Here is a 23866-nt window from a genome sequence, read left to right on the forward strand (position 1 = left end):
GAAAGAGCTTTCACCTCGGCAGATGACTTGAGTGGTTCATGCTCCGAACATGTCAGACTCTGGAAAGTCTACGGCTTCTTTGGGCAACCCAGGGGGTTCATTATTACAGAAAAGCCCGTCGTTGGGACTCGATTATGGGAGAAACCGATCCTCTCGGGACACGATTACTTCTATGCAGAAGACTTATGCCCTGACACTATTCCAACAATACTCATGTTGGGACAATGACAAGACAGATCCAGGAGCCTACATGTCCTCTCAATGGGATACATGCGATGAAAATGAGCAAGGATTGTTGAAAAAGTTGCAGTCTAGTACAAGCCAAATTGTGACTTCCTCGTATCTTCATGAGGAACAGGAAAGAGAGTTTGCATATCAAGTTCAGAGAGAGCAGCAAGTCCATCGACCTCCCATGTATAAGCCTCGCCGCCACGAATTTCATGGGGATATAGAATATCCTGGTTGCTTCGGCAACTTGCCCGCAGATTCCCAATCCAAAGCCGTTAAATTGGCATTCAGGAGTTGGAGACCACGTCAGCCAGCTGGGAAGGCAAATTATCCAAATGAGCTAGGGCATAGGTTTTATTTCACTTTGCTTCAATCAGACCGTGCACATGTCTCAGAATGATCTGACGGATGAGTTCTGCGAGTCGGTAAATCGGATACTGACAAGCTTCCGCAGTAACGGCCTCATCATTAGCTAATATGAGGCCAGCAACCTCCTGGGCGATGTTCGCCTACCCAAGAATGCCAGGCTCAAAATCTACGCGCCGCGTATGACTACACCCATGCGCTCGTTTCAACATCTGGATATCTTTGGAGTCGGTGTGAGGACACCTAGTCTTGACAACTTGATGACACGGAGCCTTGAGCTCTTTTCTGGAAGTCTCTGTTTTACTTCATTTGAGGAATACAAGAACTTCCGTTACTTTTTGGGACTTTTCACTGATAACATGGTGGCATCCCAGGCGATGGAGTGACAAAAGAGGGATTCGTTAAATATTTTGCTCGGATTTAGCTTTTTTTAGCCGCTTGGTTCACCCTTTGTCGTGTGCTGTGCCGGGTCTGGAAGGCGGTGTGTGGAGGATCTATGTGTTACCACTTCTGTACAATACTCTCTTACCATCATCATCATCCAAATCCATCATTATCATTGGTCAAGAACCTCATATTGTCAGTTTATATTACAGTGCCCGCTTCCATTCTTGGGTGCGCTGATCCACATTCGCACAAAAGGCGGTAGATTCCAGCAATCGCACATGGGAAGCATAATTCAGGCGACCCCTTTGACAGGTGAAACGTTTTGGTCTGGGATATTTTGGATCTCGGGGCTTGCTTAGTTGCTTTCTGAAGCATGTTGGATTTGAACACATAAGTCTTTGAGATATTAACTGTCTATCTTGATACTACCCTAGTACTAGTCTGATCAACATCTATTGGGAATCCCATATAGATTCACGATAGCCTAGTTAGTCAGCCTGAGATACGTTCTATCTTCTACTGAAACATTTAGAAATGGAAGTAGTAGAAAGGTACCGGGAATTAAAAGGCACCAACCAAGCAACTCGAACCATCACTATCGAAAAAGATACTCCCGGTCGATACACATTCGCCCAGCCAGAATATTCTCTTGGTAAGCCCTAAGTAGCTTGATTATGTGGGGAACTGACGTCCTCACCACGGCGGTGTCATAAATAAGGGGAAATGAGATATTCAATGCCATCGTTTGTTGACGGTGCTGGCCATCTACTTCATACACGCCCATCTCAAGCCTTTGAATCATAAGATGCATCAACTCCGAGTCGGAATAAACACGGTGTTGCTCGTCTAAGGTGACGGTGAGCCACATTATATCGTCCTCTGGGTTATACTCACAGTCTTCTGGAATGATGAGGGTATCTGCTAGAAAGATCGTTCTAGAGGGAGATTCATTAAAATATTGCATTTTTGGTTTTGGTCCCAATATGGAAAGCGTAATTGTTGTATGTTGTATGTTGCGGATGATGCCTTCTGTGTGTTTATATTTATCTTAGAGGGGAAACTAACAGACATTTAAATACCCCACTGCTTGATGCACACCATTATTCTCTGTAGATATATATGTGTTAACCCAGCTGTCTACCTAGTGTCTGACTAGATGGTGCTATGATTACCTCGAATTCAGACAATGAAATTATTGTACCTTTCGACAAAGACAACAAAGTATGATATCCTTCTGTGAAATTCGAACAATCAGCGTCCTCAAACAAGGGCATCTCATTGTAGAATTTGGTATCATAACCTACACACAATAAAACTAGAACAGCAAGATACTTAGGAATAGGGGGCTCACTAGGTCACCAGGTCACCAGGTCGTGGTAAAAACTAGTAAGTATTTACTAGTAATAAATAGTAGCTTATAGGGGTTACCTAAGAGGGTTAAATTACCAATAAATTATATAGATATACTGACTAGGTCACCAGGTCACTAGGTCATACCTAAGCTTTATAAAAATATTCGAACCATAAGTTACTAGTCATCACTATTACACTAAAAGTTACTAGTAACGACTATAGGAGGTGCTTAGAAATCTAACCTAGTGACCTAGTAAAACGTATATTTTATAGTAAAGATACTTTTAAAGTATAATTACTATAGATTATAAGGATTTTACTAATTTCTCTTAGATATAACTAGTAACTATTAAATTCTAGTATTTTATTACCTTATATTATATTAGTATACTTTATAGGAATATATCTATAGGTAACTAGAAGAGACTAGAAGGGAATAGTTCTAGGATCTTAAAATATATATAAAATAGAGCTTAATTAAACGTATTATAACCTAGTGATAGTTAAGATAATATATTAAGAAATAGTAAAAAGGTCCTAATTTACTAATAGTAGGGCTTAGTAATATCTAGTTACTACTATAAATTACTAAGAATTAGTGACTTACTCTTAAAGTTACTAGTAATTACTAGTAGAAGTTAGGCTTATATACTTCCTAGAAAGATTAGCTTAATACTACCTTTCTTATAATATCTTAAAGAAGAAGAATATATTAAGATTAAGATAATATAATTTAAACCTTATATAGGTAGTTTTAATAGGGGTTTACTAGGAATTCCTATTAACTTCTTATTTCTTCTTTCTAATCTAATTTCTTCTTCTTTTCTCTTTAATATCACTATATCTTCCGGTATACTCCCTCCCCTACCCTAAATCTATCTTAATAATACTATTTTTATTATCTTTTTATTAAATCTACTTTATTAGTTATTAATATAATTAGTATATATTATTTATATTACTTCCTATACTAATCTAATATATTAGGTAGGGTAGTAATAGGTTAATAGTAGGTATAACGAGATAAGATAAGGAGAACTACTAGGTATAACTAGTAGTAACTAGTTATATTTAGTAAACGTATTTTACTTTTAATTATTAATACTTTTATTTATTATTACTATATTAAATCTATACTCCTAGTTATTAATTTAATTAGTGTTAGGACCGGCGTGCTAGCGGGTCCTAGTAGATAATATAGAACTAGAGTGAAGGAATAGTAGGGTGCTAGTATATTTATAAACTAATCGCTAAAGAGCTAAGTTCCCCTAGTAGTCTCTATATAGATAATCTTTAGCGGGTCATAGGACTAGGTTACCTAACCCGGTAGGACTTAGTCTCCTTAGTACGGTCTCTAGCGGGGGGTTATACTACCCCTACTAAGTCACGGGTTCTAGATTATAGGACTAGGCGGGATCTAGCCTATAAGGCACTCTCCTAGTAGAGGGTTGTAATATTTTCCCCCTCCTTAAAGAGCTACGTCCTCATAGCTAAGGGTCGGGGGTCGAGGGTCTCTTATAGTCGAGATAGGGAGGGTTCGAAAATAGTATATATATCTAGCTATCTAAAAGAGGGTAATTTATCTTTATAGTAGAAGGTATAGATAGACTCGGAGCTTTAAGCGTTATCTCTCTTCGTCGCGTATAATCTAAGTTCTTTATATATTTTTCCCTTATCTCTCTTCGAGTTATAGCTTTCTTCTTTCTATACTTCCTCGTCCTTTCGCTTTTTCTTCTTATAGCTTTTCGTCGCTTCGCTTTTCTTCTTATAGCTTTTCGTCGTCTCGCTTTTCTTACTATAGGTTATTTCGACTTATTATAGTAGCTCCCTTTCCTCCGATCGCGAGTATAACGTATATCTCTATTAATAATTATACCCTTTCGGCTATTATCTCCCCTACTAACCCTACGAGTACGTAGTATCGGCGTTATATAGACCGTCTTAGATATAACTTAGGGTATATATATATCCTTCCGCTTAGCGGGATTAACGTTAATACTCTTCGGTATAACTATTATACGAGGAAGCGGTAGTCTTATATAATAGTAAGTATAGACCTCCGCTTATATTAGCGGTTATTAACGTTCCTTAGGTTAATTCTAGACTTAATACTTAAGCTAATACTTATATCTTAGCGCCCTATACTACCCCTACGTAGAATATATCGTTCCTTATAATTATATAGGGGTTTCGAGGTATATAGAATACTTTAACTCGAGATATCTATATAGGTATAGTTATATCTTTCGGTCCTCCTTATATTATACCCCCTTTACCTCCTCTACCCCCTCCGCCCCTTTTAACGTAGGTTTTATTAATAAGTCGGGTTATAGATTAGCTTCGGGCGCCTTCTTAGGCTAAGTTATATATATAGCGGTAAGAATATAAGTATATCTTAGAGGTTATTTATTTAGTATAGGTAGTTATTACGTTATATCTTTAGAGAGTATTAGCTATATTACCTATATTACTTTTTATCCTATTTTTTAGCGATAAACTCCTACGTATCCTTATTATACGTCTATAGTCTCTTTAGGATATTTTTCGTCCGCTCCTTATCTTTACTAATATTCTAGATCCTCCCTTAACCTATCTATAGCGTATACTAGCGTAGCTAGTTATTTTTTAGGGGTCCGTTTAGTAGTTAGCTATTAAGTTCGGCGTTCTTAAGCCTACTCCGGTCCTTCTAATCTTCCCGGAATATATCTAGCGGTAGATCCTAGATTATATTAACTTCTTCTTTATAGATCTTTCTTAGCGTATTATATACTTTAGCTATTCCTTCTTCTTATTATAGTAGCTCTCGAATACTAGTATATCTTCTATATTTTCTTTTAGCTCCTATATATTTTTCTTATATCCGTATCCTCTCTATTTAATAAGGTATTTAGCGCCCTTATAGTTATTAGTAAGGATCTCCTTAATCTCCTATTTAGGTTAATTATCTACTAATATAAGATTAAGCCGCTTTTAAGCTTTTAGCGGATCTCCGTAGTATAGCTCTAGTATTAAAGTATATTATATAGGATAGATCTTACGGTATCTTAGCGTAAGGATTAGCTAGTATACCTATTATCCTACTATACCTACTATTATAAAGGGTCCTATATAGCGGTTATCTAGCTTTTTATATAGTTATCCTAAGTTAATATATTTATTTCTTAGTATAACCTATTATCTAATTATAAACGACTTCTCTATATATTTCCTATCGTAGGCTCGCTTTATTATAGTTTTCGACTTTTCTAGGCGCTTTCTTAGTATTTCTCGTATTTTTAGTATTTCCTCTATATAGCTTTTAGCGTTATTATAGGTTTCTATCTTCTTATCTAGTACTAACGTTCTTAGTTCCGGTTAGAATCCTAGTAATACTTTAGCTAAGGGTATTTTTAGTATACTATAGATAGTAATATTATAGATAATCTATATAAAAGAGATCTATTTTATCTAGTTATCTTAGTATTAGCTTACTATATTATATAAGTAATACTTAATACTTTAATTTTATCTCTCTATCTACCTATTAGTTTATAGATAATAGGCTATTAATAGTCTATATCTTATAGTGAGGAGGTAGTAGAAATAGCTTTAGAATTTTAATATAAAGATAGTACCTCTATTACTAATAAGGTTTTCTAGTATTCCCTATAGGGGTATAACCTTTTTATAAAATAAAGTTATAAGTTCTAGCGAGTCTATATCCTTAGTATAGGAAATATAAAAAGAATATTTTAAGAATAGATCGACTATAACTATAATTACGTTATAGGTCTTCCCCTCCTATTTTAAAGGTAGTAGGCCTATAATAAAGTCTACGCTTATCTATTAGCTTAGTCTCTCTAGTACTAGTAGTAGTTCGAGTAGTCTATATAGCTTATAGTATTTAATAGTATTAGACTAGTAAATCTAGTATATAAGAATATAATCTTATATATCCTTAATAAGGGTTTTCTACTAGTATTTACGTCTAATAGCCTATAGCGTTCTTTTTCTTATATAATAGCCTACTTATAGATTATCGTAATAGATCCTTATAATTTCCTAGTAGATTATAGGTTCGCCTTCGGGAATATAGACGTAGTTATTATATCTTAGTAGTCTATCTTAGCTCCTTATACTCTATCGTATCTTCGGGGGTTATTTAAAGTTACCGGTTTCTTATACCCTTCTAAGCGTATTCCTATAGAACTTATTCTTCGCCTATATCTTAAGTATAAGTTCTACTATAGTTTCTAGCGGCTTATAGGTATATATAGTTTCTCCTTTAGCTACTTCGCGTACCTTCTTTTAGCTCGGTAGTCTATTTATTATAGGCTTAGTAAAGATCTCTATATATACTATAATTATTATAACGCCTAGGTATATCGTATCCCGTAGATCCCTTTAGTAACTAGCGCCTTTACTAATAGTCTTCTTAAGTCTCTATATAAAAATATTACGATTTATAGCGTCTAGTAGCTTATCTATTATATAGTTAGGTCGTTTATTAGGAGCGTCTATAGGGTTTATTTTCCTTAGGCGGAATATAATAACGAAGTTAAAGCCTATAAGATATTCTACCTAGTATACCTAGCGTCTTATAAGCTCCTTAGTTATTATAAATTAGACGAGATTAGTATAATCTATTATTACTATAATCGGGTACTTATTTCCTTTAAGAAAATAGCGCTATTCCTTAAACTATTATAGTATTTCTTTATTATACTATTTTACCTTAGGCTCCCTTTCTCTTAGACGGAGGAGACCCCTCCGAATACCCCACGATATCGGGATAGAACTAATATGATCCGGTCCTAAGAAGCGGGGAACCTAAATCATAAAAGGAAGACACCTATAGGGAAAGGGAAGGTAAGATTTAGTCTTAGAACTAATATAGAATCGAATACCCTTCGTTCTAACTACGTATCCCTCTCGTATTATTATTTACCTAGTTAATAAGTACTACCTTAATAAATAGTTACCTTAATAATTCTAAATCTTCTTCTTTAACTACCTAAAGAAATAATAACGAGATAGAGTTTACGATCCCGATAGGGTAATAAGAAGATACCTTTATAAGAAAACCCTACTATCTATAAGATAGAGGAGGGAGAGACCTAATCTTTATTAGGACTCTCGGAAGTACCTACTACTATTAGTAGAGATAACCGATAACCTTCCGAAACTACCCTAAATCCTTAGCGAAATAAGGATAATTCTTAAGTGATCTTTAAGAAAGAAACCTTCTAAGCCTTTATAATAAGGATCGAATAGCTCGAAAGAGTAGCCGAAATACTAATATATCGTAGCCGGATTTATAGTAATTTACTAAACCTACGTAGTTAGGAAATCCGTTTTAAGAACTCTAACTTTATAGAAGAATTCTCGATCTAAGAAAGAGAAGACTAGTTACTCGGACTACGCCTAGAATTCGAAGGAGCGAATAAAAAATATAGTACCGAAAAATAAAAGATCTTCGGTACCCTATCCTATATAAATAGGAACTACTAACGACTTTAGTATAACTACCTAGACGAAATACCTTCGACTCTAAGCCGAATCGTATAGGGTTTATAGGCTTATCTTAAGGAATAGACTTTATTCTTAATAAAAAATTCTATAAATATATAAGCTACTATTACTAACTAAATATAAAAGATAATCTAGTAAAACGATTAAGACCTAAGAGACTTTTACTATAAGTTAAATCTCTTAGAAAAATATTTCCTAAAGTAAAGCGAGGAATAAAGAGCCCTTACCTTTTTCTTAAAACTTAATTATAGACTTTAAGCCTATATCTATAAATATAACCTAACTCTTTTAAAAACTCGGGGGGAGATAGTCTCTATTATATTAAAATTTTAGGAGCTTTAAAACTAGAAGACGAAACCTAAACGAAAAGCGACCGAATCGGGATAGGGAGACCTAGATATAAAAAAGAAAAAGAGAAAGTTCGAAAAATATAATAAAAACGAAAACTCCTCCGAAAAAAGAAATCTAAAGGACTTAAGATCGAAAAGGCGCGGAAATCTTATCGATAAAAAGATAGAAAAGAAACTTACCTATTATACCTATTAAAGTAAGGATTACCTTTTAAATAAATATCTAAACGACTCTCTAATAAAGAAAATAAAAGTATAACTAGTAAAAATAAAAGGATCCTCGATAAAATAATAGGGAAATAAGAGCGGGTCGGAGTAGATTCCTCTACTCTAACCCCCTAGATCGGAACGACGATACGCTTCTATACTCTAATCTTAGTAGGAAAAATTAAAATCTATATAGACCTAGATAGTTATATAGAAGTTAACCTCGTTAGTTATAAGTTTATAAAAACTTAAAAACTTTAAAAAACGAAACTTATACCTCCTATTATTAAAGTAGTAGAACGTAAAGAAATAACTATATATAGGGTATAGAATGTCCCTATAACTATTATAGATAGTAAAGGAATTATTAGAACGTTTATACGACCCTATATTACTATTAATAGAGATCTAAGGATTTCGGGTAGTCTAGTACTACTATTAATAATAACCCTAGTCGACTAAAAAATTAATCTCTCTCTACTAAATCGAAAATAGTAGTTTAATACCCTAAACTATAAAGCTATAACCCTATACCGGTTTATAAAAGAGTATAAGAACCGCGTATATATCTATACTATAGTAAAAATACCCGAAGAAGTATAGCTTTTATACGAAGAGGATAGGGATATAGAAGAATCTCCTAACTTACCTTTAGAACTATAGGGATTCTATAACGTCTTCTTTACGAAAAACGTATAAACCTTTTCCTTAAATAAGATTATAGACTATACTATCGATATATTACTAGGAGAAAACCCTCCTTATAGACTAATCTATTCCTTATCCTAAAAGGAACTAAAAGAACTTCGGGAGTATATCGATAAGAACCTAGAAAACGGACGAATCCGACTATCTAAAAGTCCTATAGGAGTACTAATCCTCTTCGTTCTAAAAAAGGATAGCGGATTACGTCTCTACGTAGACTACTAGGGGCTAAATAAAATCTTAGTTAAAAACCGGTACCCGTTACTACTTATCTTAGAAATTCTAGACCGATTAGCGGAAGCTAAATAGTTTAGTAAAGTTAATATCTAAGATACGTATTACCGAATTCGTATTAAGGAAGGAGATAAGTAGAAGACTACGTTTCGCACTCGATATAGGTACTATAAGTATACGATTATACCGTTTAGACTAACTAATACCCCTACTATATTCTAAAGTTATATCTATAACGTACTAAGAGACTACCTTAATATAATCTATATAGTATATCTCGATAATATATTAGTGTTTTCTCCGATAAAGGAATCTTATATAAAATATCTCCGAAAAGTTCTCGAAAACCTTAGGAGAGCTAGCCTATATATAAAGGCCTTAAAGTATATATTCTATTAGGAAGAGGTAGAGTTCCTAGGATTTATAGTAGGTTTAAAGGGCGTCTCTATAGACCCCCGAAGGGTAGAATCTATTAAGAACTAAGAACTCCCTAAAAGCTATTATAATATCTAAGTATTTATTAGATTCTATAACTTTTACTATTAGTTTATACTATAGTTTTTATAGATTATACTCCTATTAACTTCCTTACTAAAAAGGTTAAAAAATAGAAGAAAACCTAGATAAGTCTAGTTTAATATCTATAAAAGACTTACGTTTCGCCGTCTAATTATAGCGTTTTAGTTACCGATACTATTATATTATTTCGACTTAGAAAGGGATATATAATTAGAAACTAATACTTCTAATAAAGGTATAGGAGGGATTATATCCTAGAAGGATAAAGATAGGAAATAGTACCCTATAGCCTTTTAGTCCTAAAAGTTTAGTAGGGCTAAACTTAACTATTCTACCCCGGATTAAGAACTATTCGCTATCGTTTACTTATTTAAATATTAGCGATACTATCTAGAAGGAAGTATCCGATCTATAGAAGTTCTATCTAATTATATAAATTTATAGACTTTTATAAAGTAGCTAAAGCTAAATAGAAGATAAGTAAGATAGTATATATTCCTATCCCTATATAACTTTTTTATTAAATATAGACTAGGAAAAATAAATCCTACGGATATATTCTCCCGAAAAGTAGATCTAAAACTAAGGGACGCCTTAGTAGAAGATTTACTTAGACCGTTATAGGATAGAATCGTTACTAGAATACTACCGAAACGGAGTATTACTATAGCCGAATCGCTAAGTATTAGCGATTTATATACCGGTAAATCCTAGTTTAATCTAGAATAGACTAATATAAATAGCGACGAAGTTAGTATAGAAGTAGCTAACTAGGCTATATAGGAAGAGTTAGGTCGCGACTAATAGATACCCTATAAAACGGTTAAGTATACGTACCGAAACTAATCCGTATATATATAGGAAGTGTAACTAGATCTCTAAAACCTAATCGAGAAAATCTAGGATAGCGATCCTAAGATACGCCGCCGAAAACTTACTATTTCTTAGTCGAAACTAGGTAATAAAGGTTAGGGCGTCGATCTATATAGTATTATAAGGTATAAAGAAAGACTCTATATCCCCGTAGGGGAGAACTTAAGGAAAAAACTCTTTAGTCTTTATTATAATAATACCCTAATAGGATATTTTAGTAAATATAGAATATTAATATTACTATAAAGATATTTCTACTAATAAAATATATACTAAGACGTCGCGGAATACGTATCCGAATATATAGTATATTAAGGAAACGTAGCTCCGAGGTATTAGCTATATAGCGTATTTAGAATACTACCGATTCCTACTCGACCTTTCGCTAAATTATCGATAGATTTTATTATAGGATTACTACCTATAATTTATAAAAACGATATAGTGGATAGTATCCTTATTATTATTAATAGGATAATAAAATAGGCTCTATTTTTTACTATTTCTATATTAATTAACACCTCTAAGCTTATAGAGCTTTTCTATATAGAAGTAGAACTTCGCTATAGACCCCTATAGGGTATTATATCTAATCGAGGCTCTATATTTACTAATAAATTTTAGTCTTAACTATACTACGAAAGTAAGGTAAAACTATACCTTTCTACTATATTTTACCCCTAAACGGACGGTTAAACTAAGTATATAAATCAAACGCTAGAATATTATCTTAGATATTTTATTAATATAGAGTAACTTATATAGCTAAAACTACTATTAATAGTATAATACGCCTATAATAACTTACCTAATATAACTATAGGCTACTCTCTATTTATAGCTCTTATAAGCTATAAGCCTAACTTTCGTATATATTCCGAGGACGAAACGTATAAAAAGGAGGTCCTAGCCGTAACTAAAAGAATCGAGATTCTAAAAAAGTTACGGGAAGATATAACGGAACGATAGCGAAAAGCTTCTAAATTATCCGCGAAACGATTTAACTCCGTTTATAAACCTATAGTATTTAAAAAAGGCGACTTAGTAGGGTTATTAATAAGAAATCTAAAGTTTAAAGTCTATACTAAGAAATTAGCCCTAAGATATATTAGACCGTTACGGGTCCTAAACTCTATTAGATCCTAAGCGTACCGGTTAAGTCTCCTAAACTAATACGATAAGATATATAATATATTCTATATCTCCCTCCTAGAACTATAAAAGAGAGAAAAGTCTAAAACCTTACTAATACTAGAACTTAAAAAGTCCGACGAATAGGAAATTAAAAATATTAAAGATAAGAGGCTATTTAATAAGGAGAGATACTTCTTAGTAAAATAGAAGGGTTAGTCTACTAAATATAACTAGTAGATCCTAGAAGAAAATATAGGAAATATAAAAGAAGCTATTAAGTCCTTTAGAAAACTTAAGGAAAAGAAGAAGAAAGCTTAAAGTATATAGTTAAATTTAATACTCTATTAATAAAAAGAAGATAATAAATCTAGATCGAAACGAGCCCGTTTTACTATCGAAATACCTCTAAGATATTATAGAAGAAATAACCTTTAAAAATAAGAAAATAGAATAATTCCGGAAACTATACCGAATATATAACGAACTTATAGCGTATCTAGTACGATCGGAAAGCTAGCCTAGATACTAAGGAAAAGTATAGGGCTTATATCGGTATCTTAACTACTTATAATAATCGCTATTATTAAATCCCTAATAAACGAATACTTCGCGGTATTCTATAAGGTATATCCCGAATCCCTATAGCGGATAAAGTAGTAAATAGAAACGTCGTAGGCCTTCCGCTCGGCTAATATAGCTAAAAGACTAGGGCGAGGTAAAGGGGTTAGACCTTAAGAAGAGAGGAACTATTTATAAGCGTTAGCGATATCCTACCGATTCGTTAGGGAAATATACCTAAAAGGGAGAAGGTAATACTTACGATAGGAGTCTTCTTTTAAGATAGAGGGAAATTATAAGTAGCTCGATAACTACGGATTAACGTAGAAAAGTTAGAGATTAACCTACGGATCCTACTCTTAACGGTAGCCCGGATAGTAGGCCTATAGAAAAATCGGGATCTATTAATCCTATCTTATTCTATATAGTCGGGGCGATCCTCTAGCTTTTCGAAAAATCGGGTAAACTATTTGATAATTAAGATTAGATCTATAGTATTACTAATAATACTACTCGGAACCTATACGATTAGGGTCCGATACTAATAAGAAAGACGAACGAATCTATACTAAGTTATATACCTATCGTTTCTCTATATAATATTAGTAAGAGATAGAACTAATAGCCTTAGATTTATACTTAACCTTAAGGGGTTCGTCGGTAACCTACTTCTTCTTAGCTATATATAAATAGGTAATATACTAATTTAAGCGATATCGAATAGGACGATTTTATTTCGGGCGCGTAGAAGAATCGGAGTTTCGAGTATAATAAGTAGTCCTAATAGGATCTATATAAAGAGGAGTTAATAGCGGATCTACGTCGGAATAGTTACGAACTTTAGATACTATCTTAGAAATAACCGAAGGAGAAAAGGGTATAGATAGATCTATAGGCGGGTTATTAATAGGAATTATACTACGATCTCGACTATAACCCTAACTACGACCGTAACCGCGACTATAATCTCGCGCTATAATAAAGGAAGGTTCCCGTAGAAATAAATAGGACTTATAAAAGATAAGACGATAAGATATAAGGGGATTACCTACGAAATATATAAGGAACTACGTATAAATAATAACGAAATAATATAAAGAAAGAAAAGATTATAGTTAGAAAATTAAAATAAATTCCTCTTTTATTTTAGGCTACCTTTATTATAAGGAAGGAACTATATATATAATACCTTCCTTTTTATCGAGGAGAATAAGTTATAAACCTCCTATACTCGTTAATCCCGAAAGTATTAAGTAAGATCGTTCCTATAGCTTCCCCGAATATAGCTATAAAAGTATTAGAAACGGACTCTAAATACCTCTATTTCGTAATAGTCTAATAAGTATATCCTATATCCCTAAGGAGTAGACTTAAAAGTCTACCCCGATCTAATAGAGTTAAACTACAACTATTAAGTATAGTCTATATATTAGCCCGACGACCGTTTATAAACTTATTATAATTCGCCTAAAATAGCTAGACTATTATTAGAAGACGAATCGTTAATAAAACGGCTATAAAATACTTATAGCTTATATTTTCTTCGTACCTACTAAATTCTAATACGAATAGTAACTAATAACTGCCGCGTTAAACGCTTAGGCTAAATTATACGAACTCTTAGCGACTTCTATATAGATCTACTCTAATAACTCTATTTTATTATCTAAGAGAACCTTTAAAAATTTTAAGATAGTAGAAAAATCCTAAATATCCCTTATTATACTAACGGGTATCTATATAGGATAAGTATAGATCTATTATAATAAAAGCCCGAAAACGTACTATATTATAAGTCTTCTTATCTATATAATATCGCTTATAAAGGATAGACGTGATTATATTATACTAATAAAAGATAGAGAAAACCTCCTCTTTAGTAGTATTAAAGGACTTTAAGTTAGAACGTAAGTAGCCTAAGTACTAGACTAGTTCTAGTTCCGGTACTAGATCGCTAGTATCCCGCCTATTAGCTACTACTACGGCTATACTAACGAGGCTCTATAAAATAGAGAAAGGAATAAACTCGATAGGAACCCTTCTTACCTTATAATTTATACTTCCCTTTATTTAACCTAAAACCCTAGGACGGGTTTTATAGAGAAGGGGGATAGTTATTACGGTATTTCTTTATTATACTATTTTACCTTAGGCTCCCTTTCTCTTAGACGGAGGAGATCCCTCTAAATACCCTACGATATCGGGATAGAACTAATATAATCCGGTCCCGAGAAGCGGGGAACTTAAATCATAAAAGGAAGACACCTATAGGGAAAGGGAAGGTAAGATTTAGTCTTAGAACTAATATAGAATCGAATACCCTTTATTCTAACTACGTATCCCTCTCGTATTATTATTCACCTAGTTAATAAGTACTGCCTTAATAAATAGTTACCTTAATATAAACCCTATAAAGATTACTAGTATTTCTTAGTTACCGATTTAGTAATTTCTCTCTACTACTAATATCTTCTAGGAGTAGAAGGTGATAGGGTACTAGTATCTATCTTTATAGAGCTATAATATAATTATATAGATAGCGGCTCCTAATATATCCGTTTTTATTATAGTTTTTAATATAGCGTTAAAGTATATAAGTATTAGTATAGTCTAGAAAGCGGTCTTAGTCCTTTTAAAAGCTTCTTACGCTTCTTCTATAAAGACGAACCCTTCCTAGCGCTTATTTCTTCCCTTCCTTATACGTCTAGCCCCTTAATTAGATTATTAAAGGGGGCGCTAATTATCGACTATTTCCTAATAAAATATTAGTAGAAGTTAGCGAAGCCTACGAACTACTATATATCGAAGATATAGGTCGGCTCTAGCTACTAGTTTATCGTTTCTACTTAGGTAGAGTCTATAGTAACTCTATAGTAGGAGATAATAAAGCCTAAGAAGTCGACTCTCTTTACGTAGAATATATACTTACTAAATTTAATAAATAACCTCTACTTAATTAGATATTTATTACGACCCTCTACTAGGAGAGTGCCTCATAGGCTAGATCCCGCCTAGTCCTATGACCTAGAACCCGTGACCTAGCAGGGGTAGTATGACCCCCCGCCAGAGACCGTACTAGGGAGACTAAGTCCTACCGGGTTAGGTGACCTAGTCCCGTGACCCGCTAAAGGTTATCTATATAGAGACTACTAGGGGAACTTAGCTCTTTAGCGATTAGTTTATAAATATACTAGTACCCTACTATTCCTTTACTCTAGTTCTATATTACCTACTAGGACCCGCTAGTACGCCGGTCCTAACATTCTAATCGCTAAATCTTAATTAAACTAGACCGTTAGAATACGTAATATCGATAACTCGACGTACGAGCGACCGCCTAAGGGGAACCTTAGCCCCGATCGCGGAAACGAACGACGTCCCGGGACCCCTATAACCCCTACTAGAAGAGGTAGAGATATAAAGAGTCGACGATAACCCTTAGGGAGGAAACCCGCCGGATCCGATAACCCCGACCGAGGTAGATAAGAAGGCGGAACTCCGAGAGTTAGAGACCCTTAAAAGATATCTAGCTCTAGTAAAGGAGAAAAATAGGATCCGCGTAGAGCTATAGGACGAAGAGGAAAACGTAGTAATCCTATAGGCGAGAATATAAGGATCTAGGATCTATTAGGGTTCGCTAGGTAGTACTACTAACTAAACTACCTACTAACTATCTAATACTACCTATATAAACTCGATTATATCGTAAGGAAGTACTAAAGGCTACCTATCCTACTAGAAGGAAGCGAGGGAACTACGTATACCCTATAATATAATAACGTATAGAGCCGAGAGTTCGGGCGAATATAATCTCTTTAAGTCGAACTAGGAAGCCTTCTAGAATAGATACCCCGACTAGTTCGCTAGCGACGTATATAAGGTAGACCGAGTAACTAAGTTCCTAGTACTAAAGATTAATATAATATAGATAGAATACTATAGGAATAACCTAGGCACGACGTTTACCTAGTCGGTCTTCGAAATATAGGCGCTCGCTTAGGTCACCGACCCTATCGAGATATAGCGAGAAGCTAAATACGACTAATAGTAGATAACGTAAGCTAAGTATTAAGATATATACTAATACGCCTTAAAGCTTATCGGACTCTATAACCGCTTAAAAGATATACCGACTAGATAGATAAGAATCGACCGTTTAGAGATAGGTATCGTTAAGGAGGTACGAGACGAAGTAAGGAGGTTTATAGCCCCCGCTATAGATTAATAGGATAACTAGGTAGCCTTCTATAATTAAATTAAGAAAGTAATACTAGGTAGGATATTATATCTTAGGGAGGCTAGGAAGATAGCGCTAAGAAATACTATAGACTCGTAAGGATCTAGTAGAAGACCCTTTAAGGGAAATAGCGCTTTCCCTATATAGTAAGCTACGACTACTACGGAGGGTAGAAAAGCTACTATAGAGTCTAAATAAGACTAGAGTAGAGATAGTAAATTCTATAACTTCTATAGTAAGCCGGGCTACTATACGAAGGACTACTATAAGAAAGCTATAGTAAACGTGTTAAGGTAACTATTTATTAAGGTAGTACTTATTGACTAGGTGAATAATAATACGAGAGGGATACGTAGTTAGAACGAAGAGTATTCGATTCTATATTAGTTCTAAGACTAAATCTTACCTTCCCTTTCCCTATAGGTGTCTTCCTTTTATGATTTAGGTTCCCCGCTTCTCGGGACCGGATTATATTAGTTCTATCCCGATATCGTAGGGTATTCGGAGGGGTCTCCTCCGTCTAAGAGAAAGGGAGCCTAAGGTAAAATAGTATAATAAGGAAATACCGTAATAACTATCCCCCCTTCTCTATAAAACCTATCCCGGGGTTTTAGGTTAAATAAAGGGAAGTATAAGTTATAAGATAAGAAGGGTTCCTATCGAGTTTATTCCTTTCTTTATTTTATAAAGCCTTATTAGTATAGCCGTAGTAGTAGCTAATAGGCGGGATACTAGCGATCTAATACCGGAACTAGAACTAGTTTAGTGCCTAGGCTACTTATATTCTAACTTAAAGTCCTTTAATACTACCGAAGGGGAGGTTTTCTCTATCTCTTATCGGTATAATACGATCGCGTCTATCCTTTATAAGCGATATTATATAGATAAGAAGACTTATAATATAATACGTTTTCGGGCTTTTATTATAATAGATCTATACTTATCCTATATAGGTATCTATTAGTATAATAAGGGATACTTAGGATTTTTCTACTATCTTAAAATTTTTAAAGGTTCTTTTAAATAATAAAATAGAGTTATCGGAGTAGATCTATATAGAAATCGCTAAGAGTTCGTATAATTTAGTCTAGGTATTTAACGCGGCGGTTATTAGTTACTATTTATATTAGAATTTAGTAAGTATAAAGAAAATATAAGCTATAAGTATTTTATAGCCGTTTCGTTAACGATTTATCTTCTAATAATAGTCTAGCTATTTTAAGCGAATTATAATAAGTTTACGAATAGTCGTTAGGCCGATATATAGACTATACTTAATAGTTATAGTTTAACTTTATTAGATTAGGGTAGACTTTTAAGTCTACTCTTTAGGGATATAGGATATACTTATTAGACTATTACGAAATAGAGGTATTTAGAGTCTATTTCTAATACTTTTATAGCTATATTCGGAGAAGCTATAGGAACGATCCTACTTAATACTTTCGGGATTAACGAGTATAGGAGGTTTATAACTTATTCTCCTTAATAAAAGGGAAGATACTATATATATAGTTCCTTCCTTATAATAAAGGTAGCCTAGAATAAAAGAGGAATTTATTTTAATTTTCTAACTATTTTCTTTTCTTTCTTTATATTATTTCGTTATTATTTATATATAGTTCCTTATATATTTTATAGGTAATCCCTTTATATCTCGTTATCTTATTTTTTATAAGTCCTATTTATTTCTATAGAAACCTTTCTTTATTATAGCGCGAGGTCGTAGTCGTAGTTATAGTCGTAGTTAGGATTATAGTTAGGGTTATAGTATAATTTCTATTAATAACCCGCCTATAGATCTATCTATACCCTCTTCTCTTTTAGCTATTTCTAAGATAGTATCTAAGGTTTATAACTATTCCGATATAGATCCGCTATTAACTCCTCCTTATATAGGTCCTATTAGGACTACTTATTATACTCGAAACTCCGATTCTTCTATATACCCGAAATAAAATCGTCTTATTCGATATCGCTTAAATTAGTACGTTACCTATTTATATATAGCTAAGAAGAAGTAGGTTACCGACGAACCCCTTAAGGTTAAGTATAAATCCGAGGCTATTAGTTCTATCTCTTACTAGTATTATATAGAGAAACGATAGGTATATAACTTAGTATAGATTTATTCGCCTTTCTTATTAGTATCGGACCCTAATTATATAGGTTCTAAGTAGTATTACCGGTAACGCTATAGATCTAACCTTAATTATTAAATAGTCTATCCGATTTTTTAAAAAGCTAAAGGATCGCCCTAACTATATAGAATAGAATAGGGTTAATAGGTCCTAATTTTTCTATAGGCCTACTATCTAGGCTACCGTTAAGAGTAGGATCTATAGGTTAATCTCTAACTTTTCTATATTAATCCGTAATTATCGAGCTACTTATAGTTTCCCCCTATCTCGAAAGAAGACTCCTATTATAAGTATTATCTTCTCCCTTTTAGGTATATTTCCCTAACGAATTAATAGGATATCGCTAACGCTTATAAATAGTTCCTCTCTTCTCGAGGTCTAATCCCTTTACCTCGCCTTAGTCTTTTAGCTATACTAGCTAAGTAGAAGGCCTATAACGTTTCTATTTACTACTTTATCCGCTATAGGGATTCGGGATATACCTTATAGAACGCCGCGAAGTATTTATTTATCGGGGATTTAATAATAGTAATTATTATAAGTAGTTAAGATACCGATATAAGCCCTATACTTTCCCTTAGTATCTAGGCTAGCTTTCCGATTATACTAGATACGCTATAGGTTCGTTATATATTCGGTATAGTTTCTTAAATTATTCTATTTTCTCGTTTTTAAAGGTTATTTCTTCTATAATATCTCGGAGGTATTTTAATAGTAAAACGGGCTTATTTCGATCTAGATTTATTATCTTCTTTTTATTAATAGAGTATTAAATTTAACTATATACTTTAAGCTTTTTTCTTCTTTTCCTTAAGTTTTCTAAAGGACTTAATAGCTTCTTTTATATTTCTTATATTTTCTTCTAGGATCTATTAGTTATATTTAGTAGGCTAACCCTTCTATTTTACTAAGAAGTATCTCTCTTTATTAAATAGCCTCTCGTCTTTAATATTTTTAATTTCTTATTCGTTAGACTCTTCGAGTTCTAGTATTAGTAAGGTTTCGGACTTTTCTCTTTTTTATAGTTCTAAGAGGGAGATATAGAATACGTTATATATCTTATCGTATTAGTTTAGAAGACTTAATTAGTACGCCTAGGATCTAATAGGGTTTAGGACTTATAATAGTCTAATATATCTTAGGGCTAGTTTCTTAGTATAGACTTTAAACTTTAGGTTTCTTATTAATAACCCTACTAAGTCGTTTTTTTTAAATACTATAGGTTTATAAACGGAGTTAAATCGTTTCGCGGATAATTTAAAAGCTTTTCGCTATCGTTCCGTTATATCTTCCTATAACTTTTTTAGAATCTTAATTCTTTTAGTTATAGCTAGGACCTCCTTTTTATACGTTTCGTCCTTAGAATATATATAAAAGTTAGGCTTATAGCTTATAAGAGCTATAAATAAAGAGTAGCCTATAGTTATATTAAGCGAGTTATTATAGGCGTATTATACTATTAGTAGTAGTTTTAGCTATATAAGTTACTCTATATTAATAAAATATCTAAGATAATATTCTAGCGTTTAATTTATATACTTAGTTTAACTATCTATTTAGGGGTAAAACGTAATAGAAAGACGTAGTTTTACCTTACTTTCGTAGTATAGTTAAGACTAAAATTTACTAGTAAATATAAGGCTTCGATTAGATATAATACCTTATAGAGGTCTATAGCGAAGTTCTACTTCTATATAGAAAAGCTCTACGAGCTTAGAGACGTTAATTAATATAGAAACGGTAAAAAATAGAGCCTATTTTATTATCCTATTAATAATAATAAGGATACTATCTACTATATCGTTTTTATAAATTATAAATAGTAATCCTATAATAAAGTCTATCGATAATTTAGCGAAGGGTTAAGTAGGAATCGGTAGTATTCCGAGTATACTATATAGCTAATACCTTAGAGCTACGTTTCCTTAATATACTATATATTTAGATATATATTCCGCGATATCTTAATATATATTTTACTAGTAGAAATATCTTTATAGTAATATTAATATTCTATATTTACTAAAATATCCCGCTAGGGTATTATTATAATAAAGACTAAGAAGTTTTTTCCTTAAGTTCTCCTCTATAGGGATATAGAGTCTTTCTTTATATCTTATAATACTATATAGATCGACGCCCTAACCTTTATTACTTAATTTCGACTAGGAAATAGTAAGTTTTCGGTAGCATATCTTAGGATTATTATCCTAGATTTTCTCGATTAGGTTTTAGAGATCCGGTTATACTTCCTATATATATACGGATTAGTTTCGGTATATATACTTAACTATTTTATAGGGTATCCGTTAGTCGCGACTTAACTCTTCCTATATAGTCTAGTTAGCTACTTCTATACTAGCTTCGTCGCTATTTATATTAGTCCGTTCTAGATTAAACTAGGATTTATTAGTATATAAATCGCTAATACTTAGTAATTCGGCTATAGTAATACTCTATTTCGGTAATATTCTAGTAACGATTCTATCCTATAATAGTCTAAGTAGATCTTCTACTAAGGCGTCCCTTAGTTTTAGATCTACTTTTCGGGATAATATATCTATAAGATTTATTTTTCTTAGTCTATATTTAATAAAAAAGTTATATAGAGATAGGAATATATACTATCTCGCTTATCTTCTATTTAGCTTTAGCTACTTTATAAAAGTCTATAAATTTATATAATTAGATAGAACTTCTATAGGTTAGATACTTCCTTCTAAATAGTGTTACTAATATTTAAATAAGTAAACGATAGCGAATAGTTCTTAATCTAGGGTAGAATAGTTAAGTTTAGCCCTACTAAACTTTTAGGACTAAAAGGCTATAGAGTACTATTTCCTATCTTTATCCTTCTAGGATATAATCCCTCCTATATCTTTATTAGAAATATTAGTTTCTAATTACGTATCCTTTTCTAGGTTAAAATAGTATAGTAGTATCGGTAACTAAAACGCTATAATTAAATAGCGAAATATAAGTCTTTTATAGATATTAAGCTAGACTTATCCGGGTTTTCTTCTATTTTTTAACCCTTTTAGTAAGGAAGTTAATAAGAGTATAATCTATAAAAACCGCGGTATAAACCGATAGTAAAAGTTATAGAATCCGATAAATACTTAGATATTATAATAGCTTTTAGGGAGTTCTTAGTTCCTAATAGATTCTACTCTTTAAGGGTCTATAGAGACGCCCTTCGAACCTACTATAAATCCTAGGAACTCTACCTCTTCTTAATAGAATATATACTTTAAGGTCTTTATATATAGGCTAGCTCTCCTAAGGTTTTCGAGAACTTTTTAGAGGTATTTTATATAAGATTCCTTTATTAGAGAAAATATTAGTATATCGTTAAGATATACTATATAGATTATATTAAGATAGTCTCTTAGTGTATTATAGATATAACTTTAGAATATAGTAGGGGTATTAGTTAGTCTAAATAATATAACCGTATACTTATAGTACTTATATTAAGTACGAAACGTAGTCTTCTACTTATCTTCTTCTTTAATACGAATTTAGTAATATATATCTTAGATATCGACTTTACTAAACTATTTAGCTCCCGCTAATCGGTCTAGAATTTCTAAGATAAGTAGTAATAGATACCGGTTTTTAACTAAGATTTTATTTAGCCCCTAGTAGTCTATATAAAGACGTAATCCGCTATCCTTTTTTAGAATAAAGAGGATCGGTACTCCTATAGGACTTTTAGATAGTTAGATTCGTCTATTTTCTAGATTCTTATTAATATACTCCCGAAGTTCTTTTAGTTCCTTTTAGGATAAGAGGTAAATTAGTCTATAAGAAGGGTTTTCTCCTAGTAATATATCGATAATATAGTCTATAACTTTATTTAAAGAAAGGGTTTATACGTTTTTTATAGAGAAGATATTATAAAATCCCTATAGTTCCGAAGGTAAATTAGGAGATTCTTCTATATCCCTATCCTCTTTATATAAGAGCTATACTTCTTTAGGTATTTTTACTATAGTATAGACGTATACGCGGTTCCTATACTTTTTTATAAACCGGTATAGAGTTATAGCTTTATAGTTTAGGGTATTAAACTACTATTTTCGATTTAGTAAAGAGAGATTAATTTTTTAGTTAACTAAGGTTATTATTAATAGTAGTACTAGACTACCCGAAATCCTTAGATCTCTATCGATAGTAATATAAGGTTATATAAACGTTCTAGTAATTCCTCTACTATCTATAATAGTTATAGGGACGTTTTATACCCTATACGTAGTTACTTCTTTATATCCTACTACTTTAATAATAAGAGGTATAAGTTTCGCTTTTTAAAGTTTTTAAGTTTTTACGAACTTATAACTAATAAGGTCGACTTCCGTATAACTATCTAGGTCTATATAGGTTTTAATTTTTCTTACTAAGATCGGAGTATAGAAATATATCGTCGTTCCGATCTAGGGGGTCGGAGTAGGGGAATCTACTCCGACCCGCTCTCGTTTCCCTACTATTTCGTTAAGGATCCTTTTATTTTTACTAGTTACACTTTTATTTTCTTTATTAGGGAGTTATTTAGATATTTATTTAAAAGGTGATCCTTACTTTAATAGGTATAATAGGTAAGTTTCTTTCCTATCTTTTTATTAATAAGGTTTCCGCGCCTTTTTAATCTTAAGTCCTTTAGATTTCTTTTTTAGAGGAGTTTTTATTTTTATTATATTTTTCGAACTTTCTCTTTTTCTTTTTTATATCTAGGTCTCCCTATCCCGATTCGGTCGCTTTTCGTTTAGGTTTTATCTTCTAGTTTTAAAGCTCCTAAAATTTTAATATAATAAAGACTATCTCCCCCGAGTTTTTAGAAGAGTTAGGTTATATTTATAGATATAGGCTTAAAGTCTATAATTAAGTTTTAAGAAAAAGATAAGAGCTCTTTATTCCTCGCTTTACTTTAGGAAATATTTTTCTAAGAGATTTAACTTATAGTAAAAGTCTCTTAGGTCTTAATCGTTTCGCTAGATTATTCTTTATATTTAGTTAGTAATAGTAGCTTATATATTTATAGAATTTTTTATTAAGGATAGAGT

The 23866-nt window shown here is 32.4% G+C and overlaps 1 protein-coding gene across 1 annotated transcript; it reads left to right on the forward strand.

The window, feature by feature from the left end:
• Positions 1–614: 614 nt before the first annotated feature.
• On the forward strand, positions 615–980 carry N7457_005798 (uncharacterized protein; the record flags this gene model as incomplete). The annotated part of the gene is made up of 2 exons (XM_057176842.1): positions 615–653; positions 711–980. The coding sequence occupies 2 exons, from the start codon at positions 615–617 to the stop codon at positions 978–980; spliced, it is 309 nt and encodes a 102-aa protein (XP_057031144.1).
• Between the last annotated feature and the right edge of the window lie 22886 nt (positions 981–23866).

Source organism: Penicillium paradoxum, assembly GCF_028828445.1.
Source record: "Penicillium paradoxum strain IBT 22861 chromosome Unknown utg000005l_segment0_segment0, whole genome shotgun sequence".
Classification (NCBI taxonomy): Eukaryota; Fungi; Ascomycota; class Eurotiomycetes; order Eurotiales; family Aspergillaceae; genus Penicillium; species Penicillium paradoxum.